The sequence below is a fragment of the Vanessa cardui genome, chromosome 7 (genome assembly GCF_905220365.1).
Source record: "Vanessa cardui chromosome 7, ilVanCard2.1, whole genome shotgun sequence".
NCBI classification, from domain to species: Eukaryota; Metazoa; Arthropoda; class Insecta; order Lepidoptera; family Nymphalidae; genus Vanessa; species Vanessa cardui.
Genome location: NC_061129.1, coordinates 6,592,055 through 6,613,865, shown reverse-complemented (window position 1 = coordinate 6,613,865; position 21,811 = coordinate 6,592,055). Strand labels below are relative to the sequence as shown.

Below are 21,811 nucleotides of genomic sequence, written 5' to 3'. Positions count from 1 at the left end.
CTGCTCAGGCGTTATCCTGGTGTTAAAGGTTGTGACTAATTCTATCAAAGTAATGTATATTATTATGGATTTGTAATTATAGTTTAGTTGTTAAATATACTGAGATGCCACCTCAGCTTGACATGCCATCTCTAATACCTACAGCCGATTTCTGGGATTGAAAATAAGAGTAATATTTTTGAATTGTTACACTTAGATCGTATCTACGTTATTATCATACATTTTAACGTATATTATTCGAAAGGTATTGTAGCCAAGGATAGTTTTGCAGCGAGCTTATAGCCAATTTTTTTATTAATACATATATAAAATCGGTCGAATTAGGTCCAAAAGAAATTGGTGGTTCTTTACCGTACGGGAGAAGTACATTCCAATATAATTAAAAATTATGTTGTCTATTCCAAATATAAGAAAAGTCGTCATTAAGGTATGCCTGTAGCAAAATCACACATGTTTTGTGATACAATGGCTTGCATGCCTTTGAAGCGTTATGTAAATTCATGTTTGTATCCGGCTACGACCTCCAGAAGGTCTTCGTGTGTACGGTTGTTACTTGTATGAACGATGGGGCGAGGCGAAGCGGGCGGATCTTCTCTCATATTGGAAGTGAAAGTGAATGATTGTCGGAGGCTTAATTAGAGAGGACGCTTGCGCTTGCGCCAGTTCCTCTGAAAGCGTCGCGTTCGACACACACCTCGCGTACATACAAACGTACGCGCACGACTCTCGCACGCTAACGCATCAACGTCTTCGTACAACCTGCAGAGGTACGCACGTGCATTATTGTTGTAGTGTTTTAAATTACGATAGATGTTTTACTTTAAGTATTATCGAGTCTCCGATAAGTGCGTGAGTAATTTGGATATATATAATGGATCTTATGCGGATAGCTGTGAATTTAGATAAATATTTCTATTAAAATTTTTTGCAAATTTATTGCAAAAATAAAATAATTAAATAATAAGACTTATATTTTCCAAAATTATATAAAAGATATTCATATTATTTAAAAATACGAATATTTCTATCAGAGCTATTTCATGAAGCATTTCAAAAATATGTGCGGCTATATTGAGAATTATCTTTTTATGTTGTTGATGAATAAAAAATTAAACACGTAAATTTAAAATTTTTGGTTTGTATTATGTACAAGAATCCCGGAGCGACGATGCGCAACGAAGCTTTCCTACCATAAAATGCGTCCCAAATCGACGATTTCTCGCGCAGAGCACCTTTTCACGCAAACGTTTAAACATGCAGCAAGGAGGTCAGCGAATCGGGTTTTGCTTTCACAAACACAACAAAATAAATTCATTTCACGTATCGATTGTCCTCGAACATCGTGGACTGCATAAGTAAATGAAAGCAAACTCATTAACAGAACCGTGGATCTAGTGACAACTTTCGTTGCATGAAAGCCCGATTAAGAACATGTATGAACGCACATGCGCAAAATTTTACCATTCCCTCGCTTTCCATAATAATTTGCCATTTGTTATGTTTAAGCACTAAACAATATATTATTTATTGTAATGGTTAAATGTTAAAACAATAAGTGTAAGGTTAAATATTTGTATTAGTGTAATAATAGGTATGAGAGATTGAGATGAGATTTAAATTCAAATAACTGTTATTAATGTTGTTTTTATCATAACCAGTTATTGAATAATATATAGTCATAATATAAATAACGGTGCTTATTTAAATTCTAATCTTTACTGTTAAATTTTTTTATCGATGTCTGTTTTTTAAATAATCATGTAGATCTGTTTTTATTTACTGCATTTCATTATGTAAATACATTACACAATTATTATAACTTAGTCATTGTCTAATTTATCAATTATTGCCAGATGAGCCGGCACAATTGCCTGGCAGCCGCCGTGTTGTTGGCGGTTCTCTGCCTTGCCGATGCCCAGAGGCGTTTGGCCCTGCCTGACCCCAGAAGTTGCGCTAACAGTACGTATATTACTGTCATTACACATTTGTAAAATTATTAAGTAACAGTGTCTATTATAATTTGATGATGGGAATGTAATGTGAATTTAAATTGCCCATCATAAAATAATACATATTAAGTATAAATATAGTAATTAGATACTAGTCGATTTCTCACAAGTATCTGTAGGTTCTTAATTAGATCGAATATTAAAAAAACAGTTGACTCAATTAATTAAAGCCGTAAGCAAATCTATTATCGACAATCTTTTAATTAAGCAATTTTTGTCATGATAGTGCATATTTTCTAATCCTTACGCAGGCTTATATAAACTGAAGTATGAGTAAGTCTACGAAAACAGATTCACATCATGTTTGATATTTTTTTATATATATTAAAGTTTTAAAATAGCTTTAGTTATAAGAGAAAGGTAAAACGTTTTATGAAATTTTGCGTCTATGGTCACTTTAACATGATTGTAAACAGAAAATGTTACAGACACTTGCTTTGTTTGCGTTTGAGTAAACGTCCTAGCTTGCACAATTGCATACATGCAACATAAAGAGCGGCTAGTGACAGGTGGATCACCTTGCGTCTTAATTGCTTTGCCTAATTCTATTTGATCATCCTCACAGTTAACTTCGGTTAATCCCTTCTATTCTAAAATGACTATATACAGATCGCAAATAGATACCTATACCTATCTAATATTAGACGTTTTAATTTTGCTTCAATAGATATTAAAATATAGAAAAATATTTATACCAATACTTATTTTTAGCAAGGTTTAAGGGAACTCTCAATATATGTACGTATAACCTATCAAAAAGTAAAAAAAGATGAGGAAATGAAATTCGAAAGGAAATATTTAAGAATAACATTGTAGGAATTTCAATAACTGTTGAATACTTTTATCGTTAATGATCACAACGTCGATTATGTTGTAAGTCAGGGCGGCTCCCAACATGACGAGTTATGTGGGAGCCGCATAGGATAACAATTGGCCGCTAGTGAGCACAAAGCTAACAAAGACCCTTTGAAAACTTATACCACCATATACAGTATTGAATACAGGTATTTGGGAAATAGAGTACTCTTGTTATGTGCTATTTACTCACGCGTTCATTATGCAAAATATCAGACTCATCCTTTCATCACTACTAACTACATGTCTCACTTGACCTAAATAGAGGAATTACTGTATCTAGGAATTCTATATATCAATAAAAATATTCGCAAATGCCTTTATAAGTATTTCTCAGAAAGTAAGTAAAATTCGCCATAAGGTCGAGGTATTTACCTTTAACTTTCTCTTCGTATTGAAATGTTATGACGCTTGTTGAATAACGGACATTACTTTTCTCTTTCCTAAGTATATTAAATATATTATTCTTTCAATTATAAAGTTTAACTGCCATGTTATGGTAACTCCTATTAAGGTAACACGTAATTAAATATTATTGACATTTGTTTAATAATTCTAATCAGTTACGTAAAATTGATTTTTATCGTTATGACATCGTTACGTATTCGGTATATGGGTAATTGTTTTCGGCAGAAACATGTAAAAAGCGAAATGTACCAAAGAAGGGGTCACAATAGATACTTTCTAGTTACGAAAGAGCCGCTCCATCGCTCGACCTGACTATGGGCTTGTTTTGATTGTGCGGCTTTTTACAAACCACCGCGCTTCGCATTAAAGCGAGAGTTTAATACGCTTTCATTCAATTAGTAGGCACAAAATCACAGACTCAAATTAGTTTCATTACAATTTTTTTACTTCCACAATTGTTAAAGGTAACAACAAAAATTATGTAAACATTTTGTAAAAATAACAAATTAGACCTGCAGGTCTCTGAGTGACTTGTAAGATAGACGACTAGAGTGAAGAATCTGCTCGTTGCTTAACGTTCACCTTTACTCTTGGGCATTAATACATAATATAAAAGCAATTAGGAACGATATATATACTTATGTGCCATTCACTATTTAGATGAATGTTACGTAAATTTTATGCAATTTATGCTTTGCAAATTATTCTGACATATTCAATAGGAATATTTATTTAACTTTTACTGCTATTATGTCAAAGTTATACGGGAACATTCATTTACCTAAACTGTTTGTGTGTATGTTAGCTAGTAAAGGTCAAATTAACAACATTTGACGTCGAACTGCACGACATAATTGTCCGAGAGCTTGATTACTCTATGATATTTATTACGGATTTGCGAAAAAATTATGTCTGAAACGTCGACGAAACTGTAAACAAAATTTTGGAATTAAAATCAAAGAGAATGTATGTAGTTTAAAATGGTTGTATTATAAAAAAATTTGCTAATATTAAGAGTAGTCAGTAAATCCCAAATAATACGTAAATAATGTTTGTTTCATCTTCATTCCTTCTTCGATTGAAATATACTATATGTATGTAGCATACACTTGTAAAGACGAAGATTAATATACAGAACACCCCTAATCACTATTACTGATCATAAATCAAATAAATCATTTTAACATGGAAATAGTTGCTTGTTCGTTTTCAATTTTAATAAACTCGTAGTCGCCTGAGGCTTAGCTTGCGTTTTAGGGAGTGGTTCTCGCAATTGGAGATAAAAAGAGATACCAAATTACTTTCGGTTCAATGGCTGTGAAAGAACAACAGAGTTTAAAAATTCTAATTTGTTTAAAAATCTAATCAGTTGCGTAAAATTGATTTTTATCGTTATGACATTGATACGTATTCAGTATATGGGTAATTTATATTATTTATTTTCGCATTTGTGAAATTACTATCAAAAATAAATTAAAACTATGTATATAAGGACGATTATTTTGATACGCGGGTAGAGATCGTTTAGGATGGGTAAGCTTTTGCGTTGTCAGCCATGGAAAACAAGATTTTAATGACTAATTAAATTTGACAAATATTTTTATTGTTATTATATTTGATGTTACATTCAAAAGTAAGTAATAGGTTTATTGCATAGCTAAATATAGTATTTCCTTTTATTACACTGGCAATATAAATACGTGTGAACCTGACTATTGTGTAAATCTTATAGCAAGATGTTCAGATAAGTAGGAATTATGCAACATGTCTTGCTACACGCCGTTATTATTTGAACGGGTTTCACGTTGTACTTAGTGGTCTATAGTCTATACTTTAGCATGTTAGCATTAATGACTTTTGACCTTATTGATGCAACCACACAAGCGCAGTTCTATAACACAGATTCTACGAAATAGTCATTCAATTAAGTAAATTGCTACTTTATATATTTAAAAAGTTTAAAAAGGCTATATATTTAAGAATTAATTATTACAATTATCTTAATAATATTTTGAAGTAAGCTTCAGTCTTTCACCTCAAACTGCAACAATTCTGCAAGAAGTTATGTATTATTAAATATGATATATTTTTAAATTTTTGTTAGATTTGTAGGGTAGGTAGTTATTATACTTATATTTTTTACGATAACAGTTATATTTATCGAATACGCAAGAAGTATTGAAACTCGTACTAGGGGTACTGAAGTATGATGTAAGGTGAAAGGAATACTTCATTGAATTTTTTGTATAAAGCAACTATAATATCTTCTTTTTGTGATCTTTCGGGAAAAACGCATTCACGCGTTTACGAGTAGATAGATACTTATTGTCTTTTTATAATCAAAATGTTACTATGTTAACGAAATTCACAGAACACAATCATCCATCATACATCCAAGTACAAATATTACAATAAAACAATTTGAATGAAAAATATTACTATTTTATTTCAATAACATACTTGATTGTAAATCATTTAAAAAATATATATAACTTTAATTCAGATATTGTTGGTATATATGTAGATATATACATACATTATATTAGTATATATACACTCATCGTGTCATAGATTTAATAAAATAAGTAAATCCGCACGTTTCGTATAAGCATAACCTTCGGCGCAATGATGCCGACTGCTTCTAGACTAACTATTTCACCAATATCTAAATTAGTTAAATTATTCATTTATATTAATTATAACTAACTAATATTAAATGCTATAATTACTTGCGTAGGAGTTCGGCATTCTACATATCGCGATGCACGTGGCGTACTGCATTCATACTTCTTCAGCTGGGAACATGCACCAACCCGAAACCTTGAAGTAGACTGGCTTGACGCAAGAAATATCTGTCGAAGACATTGTATGGACGCTGTCTCCATGGAAACTCCTCAGGTAAACCACTTATAAAACAACAATCATTTATTTTCCTTATCCCATTTATTTGGGGTCGGCGTCGAGCATGAGCATTAAATATTGAGATTCCGACATTTTAGTTGGTAATTATTGACAGGGAATACGATTAGCGATGATGTAAATTAATCTGAAGACTCATTTGCTTGTCTTATTTACCATTCAACTATAATTAAAATTAGAAAAAAAGCAATGTAATCTTAACAATAAATGATGTAATGGAGTAACAGCATAGATCTGTAAGGACGGGCTCCTACCTGATACTTTGTTCGTAGATATCTTCTTACATCACGTAACAGGGTCAATCGTGATGATGCTCTCACTTTCCCATCGCCGAACAAATAAGTAATAGGTATGTTATTCAGAATGAGGCAACTGCAATTTGTTTTGCCTTGACGAAACAGATTGATTTAAAAACTTGCTAAACTGTAATCGCCAGAGATAAATTGTGTAGTCCTTGATGTTAACTATTGAGAGCATAAAGTCACGATTTCATTTTGTAGATGAGCTGGCCGTTTCTAACTAACCGCATCTCTTCGGTCCAATCAATGAAGTATATTATTATAATCTACGTATGAATAATGGTCCAACATTATGGATATTATCAATATTAAATAATTAAGTATTTAATTCCATATAATCCGTTTTTTCTAATCCATTGTTCTTGGATCATCCGGCTTTGGTATAAGCAAAAACATCTCGTTCTACAAGTTTTCTCCAAGCACTTCCTATTGCGCTATGTAGATGTCAATGAACGCAATAGGCTTAGGTATTGTTGTGTCTTCCGCATATAATACCGACATACCTAATAGCTTGATTAAATAACAGCATAGGAGAAAATTTAAGTTTTTATTTAAACGTGATAATTAAAACTATAGTAGATTGTGGTAAACATAAATATTTATTAGGATGCCTCGATTAGATCGATTAGGTTTGTAGAGCGTGGAAGGCGTCCGTGAAAGGGGTGCAATGGCCGACTGCGTCACTTCTACACAAGGCAACGCACTCATAAGGCGCTCGCAAGATACAAGTGGCACATGACACACATTCTTCTCTAGCCGAGTTGCCCACTTCATGTACCGGATACTCATGACGGAGGTGCATTTCCTGTCGCAACAAACACTCCTTAATTGCCACTACTTATTACAGGCACACAATCCTTCCTTTAAACATAAAGTAATACTAAATACGCATTGCATATAGTTATTTCAAAAAAGATGTTTTTCGCAGGAAAACGAATTTATAAAGCAGAAGGTTGCGCGCGGTAATGTTCGTTACATTTGGACGTCGGGTCGTAAGTGTAACTTTGCTGGTTGCGACCGTCCTGACTTGCAACCTCCTAATGTGAATGGCTGGTTCTGGTCTGGATCTGGCGCTAAAATCGGACCTACCACGCAACGAAACACCGGAGATTGGTCCTACACTGGCGGTTATGGCCAGGCGCAACCTGACAACAGAGAAGCCGCTCAAGTAAGTTTAAATTTTATAATAAAAACATATGTGAATTAATCAAGTAGTCCCGTTAAAACCGACCTATAGGTAAAAAGTTAATTTGTTAGGTTGTTGAGGGAGAAAGCGAAATATTTTCGTACTTGTAATTTCATTTTTTTATAACTTACCTCAAACTATCATCTCAACGTTAAATGATGCGCTTTCATAAAAACAAAAAATCGTACCACAGAATTAGTCACCAAACAATTTGAGTTGAATTGCAAACCTAGATTTTCTAAATTGTTTCTTAGAGTAATTTGTCTTGAGTGAGTCACAGAAAAATAATATTGGGGTAGATATGTTTAACCTACTAATATTATCAATATAAATATTTATTTGTAAGACTCTACTCAGTTGGGTACTTTCTAAATATGGTAATTAAATAGAAATCAACCCGTTACTCATCACAACGTGTAGAATTTGCTCTCGTCCGGTTTGTAACGAGACTCACCTATTATGTCATCAAGATGTATAGAAGTTATAGAAGAGTAACGGTCACCTCCCTGACTTGTTACTTTAATCACGCTTGCAAAGTTGACTACTTCATTCTTAATAATAGGTCTTTTCATAGTTTTATAAATAGTACAACGTACAAAACTTAAATTTTAAAAAGAATTTAAACGAAATTAGTTAGTATTTAGATGAGATTACATTATATTAGGGAACCAAAGCAATCAATAACAGTATGTATTTAATTTTTACTTTAAATTAGGCTTTTTCATTGTGAAAGCAAATCTTTTTAGCGTCTTTATTCACGACTATAGAATACTATACATTTTACAAAAAAAAATAACAAAGAACGTGCAAAATTTTAACATTTTATTTTTCATACTTAAGTCTTTAGGGATTGGTACTATATTTATACAGTCAATGGACACTCCATCAGAGTAACAGTATACCTACTATCCAATACGCAGCAACGGGTCTATTTTTCGTAGGTATAATTATAAAAATGGATCTCTATAATAATTATCATAATTTTCAGGGTAACGACGAGTCTTGTTTGGCAATCTTAAATAACTTCTACAACGACGGCGTCAAATGGCACGACGTCGCTTGTCACCACGTGAAACCGTTTGTATGCGAGGACAGCGACGAACTGCTCAACTTCGTGCGCTCGCGTAACCCTGGCCTGCGTCTCTGAGGCTCGCAACCCCTTCACCTTCGCCTTCTAAGCTCTTAGATGGTTGACATTGTACAAAAACCAAGTGGCTATCTTTATTTAAGTTATTTATTAATTAAATAAATCATTATCGCTCACACGATTACTTTTCATCTACGTTCATGCTAAATATTAATAATTTGGCGCTTACGATTTTCTTTACTAAATCGTCTCGGTCAGTCGATCTTTCTTGTAAAAAGTTTTTGCACAAAATAGGATTAATGTATACATATTAGAATAAAATAAATAATATTATTATTTATAAGGACTTTCATTTCTCCTATTTCCTCACAATAGGTAAATATCGAACGTTTTTTAATATATTGGTATTAAAAAGTATTCGATCGCTTAATTTTGTTGGAATAGATTAAAAAAGGTCGAATTAATGAAATCATTTTTATTTATGTAAATAGGATAAAAAACTTATTATATAGGTACAAAGTCAAAATATTAAAAATAAACACAAACATTTACATATTACTAGTGCATTCAGTCTTATTAAATATTTTAATACACATTTTATTTTCCTATTACACAGAATTACTTATGATAACAACATAGTACAACAAATTATTACATAAAGGAGATATAACTACAATAAAAATAAGGAAGAGGCTTAGTTTTTACTTTAAAACAATACAAATAAAGGTAAAAACTTCGCCTTAAAAGTTATATAATTATAACCACATACATACTAAGTAACTTAACACATGATTATTATATAAAAATTATATACTACGTTAAACTTATTTATTCGAAAATAGAACGATGAATTAATATGAGATAAGCTGTAGTTGACTAATAATTCTCAAAGCAAGGTTGTGCTTCTCTAAGGACAGTTTGCTTTGCTAAACTTGTACAAACGATGTTAAAATTTAAAAATCGAATGTTACATACGGGAGAATACATTGTTATCTCGTTAATGCCCCGCATTCAGTGCTCCTGCGTTTAAGCATGTATAATTGATTATTTAATTTATTTTCAAATATCTATCAAATATACAGTCTGTAATAAATAAAACTGTAAATTAAAAAAAAAAGTCAATTCACATATTTGAAATTCAGCTTTTTGAATGCTTAATAATATTAATTAATATTAAAATATGAAACGTTTTATTTATATGATTTAAGTAATAATTGCTGTATAGTTTGTACTTTATGATAATGCCAAAAACAAACAATTGAAAAGGAACTTTCTTTTTTCTTAGAAGGTATGTTGCATAATTATGTACATAAGGCGTACTACTGCGATAACAATTATGCATATCTTGATTTCTATTTTTTATGACCGATTTGTAATTTAAACAGTATTTTAAATATTTTTTTGATGTCCTACTATACCTACCGTGACGATCATTTTCGATATACAAGATACATTTTCACTAGTGTGTGCTAACACTACGAGATTCTCGAGGCATAGGAGTCAAAATCCCAATTATTGTCGGCAGTTGCTAACAATTAACTAGCTAAAAATTCAAATATTTTTGATCCGGAACATGAATCCCAAACGTTGAAATATACAGCCTTATAAGATTAGCCCTAGGACGAATGACGTAATTGGTTTATTTCCAAAATTTTTTGTGTCGATTCCAACACACTACATATACAACGATCGAAACTATAATAACAATTAGTTTTTTCACAACAGATTTTTAAATTTGTTGACAACAAAACAATTACCTAATAATAATCTAAAAGGCACAACTAGTTCAAAACAAAATGTTATTAATAGTTTAGTACACAAATGTTAATTTTAGAAGATGATACAAACGTAATCTAACTTATATAAACATAACGGGACAACGTTATAATTGTAATAAATAACATAACTCAAAATCCTTGACTATAAATGCGAAATTCTCATCAGAAAACCTTAAGTTCTTATATGGTATAAGGTTTACATTGATATGTACTTTGACCTAGTCATACGGCATATTCGAACTCTGTAGAAGTTGTCTACACCTAACATGGAAACTGAGGCTTCTGTGGAATAACTAACCAATAAGGAATAATTTACAACATTAGTTATTACACTACATTATTAAAAGTATTTTTGTTTACTAGTAAAACGGTCACTTGAGTAAAATTCTTAAATACTTACTTAACTGTAGTACCATGCAAAAGGTGCGTGGTATGTTTCACGCACATTAAATTAGGTATAAAACATAGTCATCATAACAGCTAAATTACAGCTGTTACAAAATGTAACACACAATTAACCTATCATAAAATTGAATGTTACTTCGATGACGTTTCACGAACGTGTCACCGTTGGCAATATCGTAAGCTAATATTATATATAAGTATAGGTCAAGTCTCGGCAAAATTCAAATGTGGAACGCGCGGGGTCCGCCTACGAGGCAAGGCACGCGGTGTCGGCGAGGATGGCTCGTAAGCTAACATTTAAGTATAGGTCAAGTCTCGGCAATATTCAAATATGGAACGCGCGGGGTCCCGCCTACGAGGCGAGGCAAGCGGTGTCGGCGAGGATGGCGGCCATGAGCGGGCGGTCGCGCAGCGCGGCGGCCAGCTCGGCCTCGTCCCACAGCAGGCGCAGGCGCCGCGCGCGCGCCGCGCCGCCGCCCGCCACGCGCAGCGCGCCGCGCGCCTCCAGCAGCGAGCACGCGCCCGCCATCTCGCCCGCGTCCAACGCGCCGATGTTGCGCGCCGACGCCACCCTGTGGGACAGATCGTTTTCGTTCAAGATGATGTATTTGCATTTAATCAGGCTATTATGTCCCCCCTCTTTTACTGTTATTCTAATACTACAATCGATCGTACAATTATATGCTTTAATTTCGATAATGTGGCAGTAATCATATAAAAATATCAACAACTAAATTACTTTTCTTGTAAATCTTTTTGAGAAATAAAGATCTTTAAACCGAACAACTAACCAGCCACAACACAACACAATGTTGTTATGGTATGGTATGGTCTTGAATTGTACAGACGTATATAAAAATCTGGCTGGGGCTGTAGAAAATACAGGTACAAAGGAATAAATTCTCGTAGTTTTTTAATCAAGGGCCTCTTTTTATGTATTTTTCTTTTAAAGGAAACCGCACAGGAAGGGGACCTGGCGAAGTCCCGATAATATAACAAGAAACTAGATGTTTTCATTGCGAATTAAAGGCATCAAGTTTTACTGAATGATTCTTCAATGCTCCATGCAACAATATAAATGAGTTCTTTGTCAAAATCGTTTCTAATCTAGTAAAAGAAATTGTAATAATACAAATTTAACTTCAACCCGCAGTGAATAACCTATCCTTTTTTGTCAAACGAACAGATGACATTGTTATAATTATCTTGAATTTAAATTGTTACATCTAGAAATCTAGATTAAAGCTAAAACAATGCTATGTAGGTCTAATCTCTCATTGACAATCCTCCAAGCTGTTCAAGGTTTCGAAATATTTCAAATTGGAAGACACATACATTTTTAAAGGTATTAAGACTAGATATAAATCTGGACTTTCTACTGTGCAGTTATTAAACTAGAGTTACAATGCTATTTCTTACAGATGTCGAAATAAATATCTCAATGGATTTAAAGAAATATTGTTATCAAACTAACCTTTTGTAAACATCATGTAGTTTTCCCATCACAATTTCTCTGTTTTTGCCTTTGGTCAACATCAACATAAGACTGCATAATATCAGCTTTTGTTGCATCGGTAAGCCGTCGTCCACATCTGTTTCGATGTGTCTCGCACCTCCATACACGTCGTTCAAGACTTCCAGCACTTGTTTTAGTTCAACCGTCACTGATGTATCCTTCATCATGTCGTCTACGGAGTGATGTTCCGAAAATTTACTACGTCTAGCGACATCGATAACTCTCCGCCCAATGTCTAACGCTCTTCTCATATCACCAGACACGGCGGCAATTTTAGCTAAAAAAATGTATATTTAAAAATATAAAAAATACAGGACGGCAAAATACGCGATATTCACATTATAATTCAAAAAGCAGTTTAATTTTCAAGAAGTCGTAGCTTATATTAGACAAAAGTGTACCTGCTAACATCTGGAGTGCGACCGGTGAAAAGACATTAGTGTTGTCCTCGGTGGCCAGCACATGCGTGAATATGTCGATGATTTGCTGCTTGGTGTAGGGCGGGAAATGCAGCGTGGCGGGGCGCAGCGCGCAGCGGGCCTGCAGCCGCGGCAAGGCGCGCTGAGTGAGGTCCAGCGCGTTGGCCACGCCCACCAGTACCAGGCGCGCTGCCGGCAGCGCCGCCCACTCGAACACCGTGTACAGCACCGACTGCCGCTTGCTGTCTAGCTGGTCGATCTCGTCCAGCACTAACAGACTGTAATATATTATTTATAAAATATTATAAGGAGAATTAGTGTGACTTTCCGAACGCCACGCGTCAAGCTGACAGATGTCTTTTAAAATTCTTTCTCTTTTTTGGCGGGACTGGCGGGAGGTGGCGCGAAATACGGTCAGGCGTATCATTGTTTTACTGTTTTGTAATATTATTAGAAAACCAGAAATTGATTGAAGTATTTTGTTGATAATGTTTATTATTTTATGTCCTTCCAATAAATTTGTTATAAAAGTAATTTTGTTTTGTTAATAATATTATATATTTTATAGTAGCGGCACGCTATGATGGCGGTTTTGACGTTTGCCCGCTCATGAAGTTTCGTATTTAATAAATAATTACATCAAAGGAGCAAATTGTTGTTCTTTATTGTCAATAGTGACGTGCAGTTAGTCATAAAATTTATCGAATGTGATTTCTAAACTACAAATATTAGGGTATCACGAAGATAACTTTTTTTTACGACTCCGATTAAACACTAGAAACCAAACACACTAGTGCCTATATAGCCACTAGTGTTTTTGGTTTCTTTTTTGTATCAATTTATTTCTTGTATGTAATGTGTTTATAAAGTTATACATTCTAATTCCAATTTTTGGTTTAAATTGATTTCGTTCGAATATATTACTTAAACTTATTTTAATTTTTTTTTATTAAACCTTTTTAATCAGATGCTACTTGCAACAAAAACTTGAATTAAATTACTTGCAAAAAAACAAAGATTTGAATATACAGTGTAAACTCTATATAACGACACTGAAGGGACTGTGCATTTTATGGCGTTATAAAGAGTGGTCGTTAAATGAAGAGAAGAAAAATCAGAATTCGAAAAAAAAGTTTATTTTAGTCTATTGTTAGTAGTTATGTACAAAAAATATATATATATATATATATATATATATATATATCTTATTTGAACGCTATTGCGTATACTCTGATATTTTTGTCTGACGCCTTTTGCTGCACGACCAATTTTGTTGTATATTTTTAATTTTTTTATTTATATCTTATATAAAGGAAGTAATTTAGCTGCTTTCAGAACTTCTTTAACGCTTGGCGGAGGCTCAAGCTCATCCGTCTCATCTTCTTCATCTCTTTGTTCTTGAACCTCAGTTTTTTCTCACTGAATCCAAAATTTCTATGTCTGTGAGTGAAGCCGTTGTAAGCAGGCAGTTGTCTACTTCGATGTAGGTTTGAAAATTTACCGTATTTCCTGCCATGTTGACCTGCTGAATCCACTCAATTAATGGAAGGTCGTCGTCGCTATCAAACTCAAGTTCTGTTTCCACCTCATCAATCGTAGAATACATATGATAACGTTGTAATCCATGACTCATACTTATTAGGCATGGTCACAGTCTACACGTGCAAGCAATCCCAATTTGTAAACAAATTAACGAATTTCTTAGAAAGTTCCTAATGCGTGGTGCCGACAATCGAGTTTATTGAGGGCTAGAATAATAAAGCGACAAAAGAACGTACACAGATGCGCAGTTTTTTCTAATTTTAGCAACTAAAAGGAAAAAAATTAATTTTTATTTCTCAATTTTTGTCGTTATTGAGAGTGGGTGTGATGCTATGTAGAGTGTATCATTGTATGGAATACAAGCTAAACCAACTAAAACCAATTGATTTCGACGCTTTAGAGAGTTTGCCGTTAAATCGAGTGACGTTACATGGAGTTTACACTGTATTATATCGATAATAAATTTACATTTCACATCACTTTTTTAATGTGTCAAAACGGCCATCGATACGATGGCCGTTTTGCCGCTAGTATAGTCAAATGACAAGAAAATATAAAAAGCCTCCTTAAAACATTATGTTTTATTTTAACAACTGTGATATTGAGATAGAATTTAATAACAAACAATATAATAAACTTACATCATTTTATGTTTCTTAACTAAATAATTTTCGATAGCATTATGGCATGCTTTCTCACTCGTGCTTGATGTTGACAACTGTAATTCTTTACATATTCTACTATAAATACTAGCAGCTGACTTCATCATTGTACAGTTAATATAAACTTGTTTAAAGCCATCTTTTATCTACAACAAAAACATGAATTAATTATATTTACATGTTACAACACATATTAAATAAAATGTATCCATTATCAATATATATTCTATTTCAATATTTACCTTTGGTAATTGTAATATATACGATAAACTCGCCGTTTTCCCGGTACCGGGTTGTCCGGATATATATAAAGATGCAGATTGCTCCTTGTCAAGATGTTCAGTTAGAAAATTCTTCATGAATTCTATTTCTTTCTCTCGACTTACAAGTGGCTCTAAGGCTTTACTGGAAGAGTAACTATTTCTGAAACATTAACGACAAAAATTAGTCAATTTAAAATGCTTTCAAGAATTAATTTAACATTACTCTAAGAGCTACAATTCAGTGATTAGACATATAATGATGGATTCAGGCTGTCACAACATTTAAATAATAAGATATTAAGAATTATATAAGGGTACAGTCAACCAAAAACACCTCATATGTGTTTATTCAAATACACAAGAAATAGTAAACTATGTTAAATTTTTAAAATTTCAATTGTTTCAAACTGGCAAAAAGATCATATGACGGTGAGTGATAATCACCGCCAATGAAGATCAACACTGTAAAAATATTAACAACTCCTGGCTTCGCCAATGTGATCGCCATGTGCCACATTGGGGATGTTATTTATGACCCTTGTACTTGGAAATATGTCACTAATCGTCTAGTGGACTAATGCTCACCTGTGTTAAGGGGCTAAGTAAAATTAGCAATGAATAATACTTACTGTTTATTTGAACTAATGGTCTTATCATTATCTTCATGTTTTCTCACAATCTTCTTTGGAGAACATTTTTCTGTAAAAATAAAATGCAATGAATCATATGATAATAGTACAGGCTAGTTAAATGAGCATTAATTGTAATATTTATCAGACCTTCAACAATCGCCCCACAATCTTTATCTTCCAAATTTCTCTTTAGATTATTTCTTGTTTTTACGATGTTCAAAGTATCTTTGTTTTCATTGTTAGTTTTTTCCTTAGTTTCATTAAAACTAGTTCTCTTGCGAGATTTAAAAGGGATAGTTGCTTGGAGAGCAGCCATCTATAACAAAATAAAAAGCCAATTGAAACTTCTCATAATTATGAACTTATCTAAACGAAAATCAATAAACGTTACCTTCAACATAGTCTAATAAATATTTTGGTGTCGAATTTGAAATTAAAATCGAATATTCAAAATATTATTTTTATTAATATTGATCATCACATTGGTAAATGACAAAAATCATTTCATTGCTTTTAATAATAAATTATATGCTTAAAAGATTTAACACAACTAACGCTTAATTAAATGTTATGATTAAGTAATAAAATTAATTGTACACAAATATAAAGATTAGCCAAGTACTTACAAAATTATTTTTTGACAATAAGTAAACATACACACGAAAATTTCAATGTCACATGATATAAAAATATATCCTACACCTTGTTTACTTTGACTAAATTAGTTATGTACATCTAAAAAAATCAAGAAACAATAGAACAGACATTAAAATAATTATTAATTTGTTTTTAGTAATTGATTATTTACAAAATCAACAAAATTTTCAGCAAATAATAATCTAACTCCATTAGAAGATATATCAAAATATGACTAATTATTTATATATTATAAAAATGGATTTGAAATAATTTTAATTGAACAATAATTATTTTAAGAATGAGTATTGAATAAAATCAGCTACTATATAGTAGAACAAAACAAAATGATGAATCCAGGTTTCATAGAGTTAGACTACTTATGCTGTGTGTATGTTCTATTGCTTGTCGTATTTGCAATTATACAGAATCAGTTGCAACTGAACAATAGGTGTGACATTGATAGCTTAATAATAATTATATCTATTTAATCCCATTCACTGCTTATCTTTATTGTTGAATTCATTTTGTGTTTGGTGAGCTATATTGGACATATTTTTAAATAAATCATACTGTCTTTGAGCATTGAGCCAAGCATTCTGCATTTCCATTTGGTGTCTCAATATTGCTTGATGAGCATGAGAAATCAACTGTGGTTTTGAAAGAAAATCAGCAGGATTGGTTATTGCTGGATTAGAACTAACACTAGGAGTTATTGGTTGTCGAATACCTGTCACTTTACCTGCAGGCATCATTGGTTTTAATGTTTTGATTCCTACTTTGGAAGGCCCTGGGGAAGCTTTAGGTGATTCTGTTTTAGCAGGATTAGCATTTGATAATTGAGTACTTGTAATTTGATTGGATTGGTTTATGTTGTGTTCTGATGCTAAACTGCTGGCTTGTTTTTCTTCAGCTATAACTAGTTTGGGAGATGAACTAGGAGACCTTGTTTGTGATCTTGGTGACGGTTGGGCATTACTCGTTGAATTGTTAGAATAACTTGGGGATGGAACTGTTGGATTTGCAGTGGTTGTATGCTTGACTTGGCTTCTTTGACTTGTTTCTTGTCTAGGAGAAGTCATTTGTGATCCACTAGCATTTAGCTTATCAAGTTTTAACTGATTAATGCTACTAGTTGATGGAACTCTTAAGGTTTGAGCACCCGTAGTTAGAGATCTATTTGACATATTGGAAAATACATTAGCTTGAGACAAAGCAAGCGGCAATATTTTTGGATGCATATTTTGCTTTTTAGCCAAATTGGCTATTGATTGCATTTTTTCAAAAGCTTTTGTTTGTTGTGGTCCCAATTGACTTTGTATATTATGTGGAGTAGACAAATCAAGTGCTGTGCTTGCCTTATTTTCTGCTGGAGGCATATTTGGATTACTTTTGTTAATAGAATTATTAAGTTTGTTAGCAGCATTAAACTGTTTTGGAGTTGCTGGTACTAGTTTCGGCACTTGAGCTTTATTTTTTGCTACTTTAGGTTTTTTATCAGACTGCAGTGATTGCAATTGTTGTTCAAAAGTTTGTTGAAATGTTATAGGGGCAGAGAAATTTCCACTTTGCTTTCCTAATTTTGTGTCCGAAATTGGTTTTAAGTTAGGCACAGGTCCCTTAGTAGATGTTTCAGAACTTTTATTAGGTATTTTAGGTGGTACTGCATTGTTTTCTGTTTTATTCTGAGAATTACTTTTTTCAGCAATGTTTTCAGCTTTACTCTGTTTTTTCGGATCAGTGTCAGGTAGCTTAAGTATTTCGATGTAATTATGTACAGGAGGACTTGGCACTTTATGCGTACTAGAACTAGTAGCACTTGAAAGATTTTTGTTAACTACAGGTTTTTTTGTATCTGTTGTTGTAGTATCAGAGAGATTTCGAGGATCTAATTTTTGGTCAGTAAGAGTTATTGACAGCGAAGAGGGTATGTTAATTTTACATGAATCAAACAATGATTTTAGAGGATCCCCAGAAGGCTGTCCGGTATTTGGAATTGGAAGAGATGTTTTAACTTGCGATAATATTTTGCTTCTATCTATAGTGGGATCACAATTATTTGCTAGGAGATCCATTCGTAATTTTCCAGATGGTGGTTGTTTATTTTGTGTAGATGGAATTAATGGCGTACTTGGCTTAAGGTCAGGCATTTTTTTAGTTGTTGCTTTTGGTGTTTCAGGTTGTTTAATCATTGTAGGGGCCTCTGGTTTAGGCAATTGTAACTTTAAGGGTGATACTGTTTTTTGTACTAAGGGTGAAGATTGTGGTACCATAGAAGAGTCAGATGGTTTTCTCTTGGGAGATGAAACAGTATGAGTGACTGCTACTGCTCTTTTTTGTCCAGGACTATCTGATTGTTGCTGTTGTTTTACAAGGGGCTGCTGCTGCTGTTGTTTGATATCCTTAGGGGGCAATGAAGGAGTTGTTTGTAAATTTGTAGGTGGCACATTATTTTTTGTAGGTTCTTCAATAGTTTTGGAAATATTTGGAGTATCAGAAGAAACCTTTTGAGGATTTTCTTTTAAGTTCAATGTTTTTGATGTTCCCACATTACTTGTTTGATTTATTGGTACCTTAGCAATTTCTATTTTTATTTTTTTCATTTCTGGTAATGTTTTAGGAATTTCAAATTTTCTTTTTAAGCATTCTTCAATCTTAGGAGTTGTTGTTGATGTTTTAGGACTATTATCCTTTGAGGATATGACAGCATCAGAATCATTTGTTTTGACAGGTGATGATTTGGACGATGTAGAGTTAGTATTTGCTTTTAATTCAAATGAATTCAAAAACTGTGATTTTTCAACCTCTTCATCATTTTTCTTAAAATTAGATTTGTTTTCATTATTTAGTTTTACATCCTTTCCACCCTCAACACTTTGGCTTGATGAATCACTTTTCTTTTGAAGATCACCTGTTTTCTTAACATTATTTTCATCTGGCATGGGACTGTCAGTACCAGAAGATGCTTCAGAAACTTGGTCATTAATATTTGGAGTTGGACTACTTGCATTTGTATCTTCAGTACATGTTGGGCTCGGTTTTCGATCAGGAAAATGAGATCCACCTTTTCTATTTATATCGAATAGTCTGTTTCGTATTGCCACATAGTCAATAATTTGGTAGAAAAATCTCATTGGTTCGTTTCTCTTCCAGTTGTATATATAAGCTATGTCCATTAATGTGTAATAATCAGGTAAAGGAACTCTTTTGTATAAAATATCAATAGCAAATTGTGTACTATCAATATCAAATTTCATACTGAGAAACTTTTTGAGATGACTAATGTTAACAACAGCTGGACATTGTAAATATCTTCTAGTAGTCAATGAGGATGGTTGTGCTTCATTGCTATCAGATGATTTGCTAGAAATACTATCAGCATCAGTTGCATCTGCATATTCCAAAGAGAATGAAATAACATCTTCAGGACTAAAAATAATTCGTTCTGTATCCTCGCCACGTTGTTCCGGTGTGGCTGATGCAGCTGGTCCTGGCCTGGATGCATAAAATTGCTGACGTCGTTCCATTTCTTTTTGAAATAAACCAGGAACAAGTTTGTAAACTATATCTTGTAAAGCTTTATCTAGCTTAATGTTGGGTTTTGCTGAATTGATCATCATTTCACAAACTGGACAGTAACTTTTAACTTGAAGGTGTTTTATTATACAACTTCGGCAGAATGAATGTAAACATTCCACTATGGTGGTTGCGTCTATATAATAACCTCGACACAATGGACACGTTATATGTTCATTGACTTCCCCTAATAGAGTTCGTTGAGGAACCACTGCTATGTTATTCTGCTCAGCCATCTTAACAACTTTTTTATCTGGTTGCTTGTTAGAAGTAACCATTTTCGATGATCATACCAAGATCCGTGATATTTTTGTAATGAATGTCGTTGTTTATTTCACAATTCCAATAACATATTATTTGAGGCGTATTCTTCCTTATTAATATATATTTCGCATTTTAATTTCATTTGTTTAACATTTGAGCTTATATTTATAAATCAATAATATTTAAGACGCATACACTTATAGACACTGTCGACATATCACATAACTGATATTTGCAATGTTGGCAGCCCTGTCTCTCAACAAAATCAAATGATTTAAAACTATAACTACTTAAGATTTAAGCGATAATTATATATAAAGAAAAGAACAACAATTTACAAATCATATATGAAATTCGCACAACTTACCTTACTGTCGATATACACGTAAATTCTACTATTTTAAACCTTTAATTACAAACTAATTTTGGCGCGAAGACACTGCGCTTTGACAATGCTGAACAGATGTTTTGCCCAATGACTGAATGTTACTGTATAAAAAAAGTTATTTTTATATTTTCTTTAATGTTACACGTCCGTACAGAATTTAATGTAATTTACCCATATAATATCCATACAAATTTGAAGTTGGTATATTATTTGAATGAAGTGAATTTAATATAATAAAGATTGACTGAAATCGACTGAAATACTAAAATATTTAGTTGATTTTTTTGGAATATTTTCAAATAAAATGTTATTGTTGTACACCTTGTGTCTTATCTATTACATACACAATATTCTGGATGATACAAGTCATACCTTTTTATTCTTACAAACTGACGGAATGCAGTCATTCATATACAGTCACCAAATATTAAAATTGCATTTGTCACAACTATGACGCCAATTAGCTCCATAATGTATTTCTAAATATTGTCTGGTTACGCCAATATTTTTTTAAGATTTCACATTCCATAATAAATGGAACCTAATGTCAAATTATATCGTAGATACAGTTAATCTAATGATAATTATTAATGTTAAAATTTGCAAAAACTTTAATCAACTAATAACTCCTTGTTCCTGGATAAACAGAATAAAACTTTTTGAAAACTGAGCCCGCAGATGGGAACACAGAGTCAATTATTTTTAAATTTGGGTAAATTTAAGCCGCTATTATGCATCTAAAGTCTAGGAAAGCTATTGCAAAAGGTGCAATTTAGGGGCAGTGGCAGAAAGAGAGATAAGAGATTTAGGATTAATATATATCAATGTCATTTGCAACAAAATATAACATTCGGAACCGTACATTTACATAGACTTGACTCATTCGATTTTCGTTAAAATATCATATTAAATAGGTATAGGTTCTACTTATATATTTAAAATCTGCACACATAGTATGGCTATATCG

General features: G+C 32.7%; 2 protein-coding genes across 2 annotated transcripts; one reads left to right on the top strand and one right to left on the bottom strand.

Annotated features, from left to right (window-relative positions):
• The first annotated feature begins 609 nt into the window (after positions 1–609).
• Positions 610–9,103, top strand: LOC124531264. Its single transcript, XM_047105771.1, has 5 exons — positions 610–767; positions 1,854–1,959; positions 6,010–6,170; positions 7,419–7,658; positions 8,665–9,103. Exons 2-5 carry the CDS (start codon positions 1,854–1,856, stop codon positions 8,821–8,823), a joined length of 666 nt encoding a protein of 221 aa, XP_046961727.1. The 5' UTR covers positions 610–767; the 3' UTR covers positions 8,824–9,103.
• Positions 9,104–11,240: 2,137 nt separating this feature from the next.
• LOC124530790 (polycomb group protein Psc-like) lies at positions 11,241–20,699 on the bottom strand. Its single transcript, XM_047105079.1, has 8 exons — positions 17,201–20,699; positions 16,128–16,296; positions 15,978–16,047; positions 15,328–15,508; positions 15,065–15,231; positions 12,864–13,159; positions 12,421–12,739; positions 11,241–11,518 (listed from the first exon to the last, which is right to left on the bottom strand). The coding sequence occupies exons 1-8, from the start codon at positions 20,468–20,470 to the stop codon at positions 11,299–11,301; spliced, it is 4,692 nt and encodes a 1,563-aa protein (XP_046961035.1). The 5' UTR covers positions 20,471–20,699; the 3' UTR covers positions 11,241–11,298.
• Between the last annotated feature and the right edge of the window lie 1,112 nt (positions 20,700–21,811).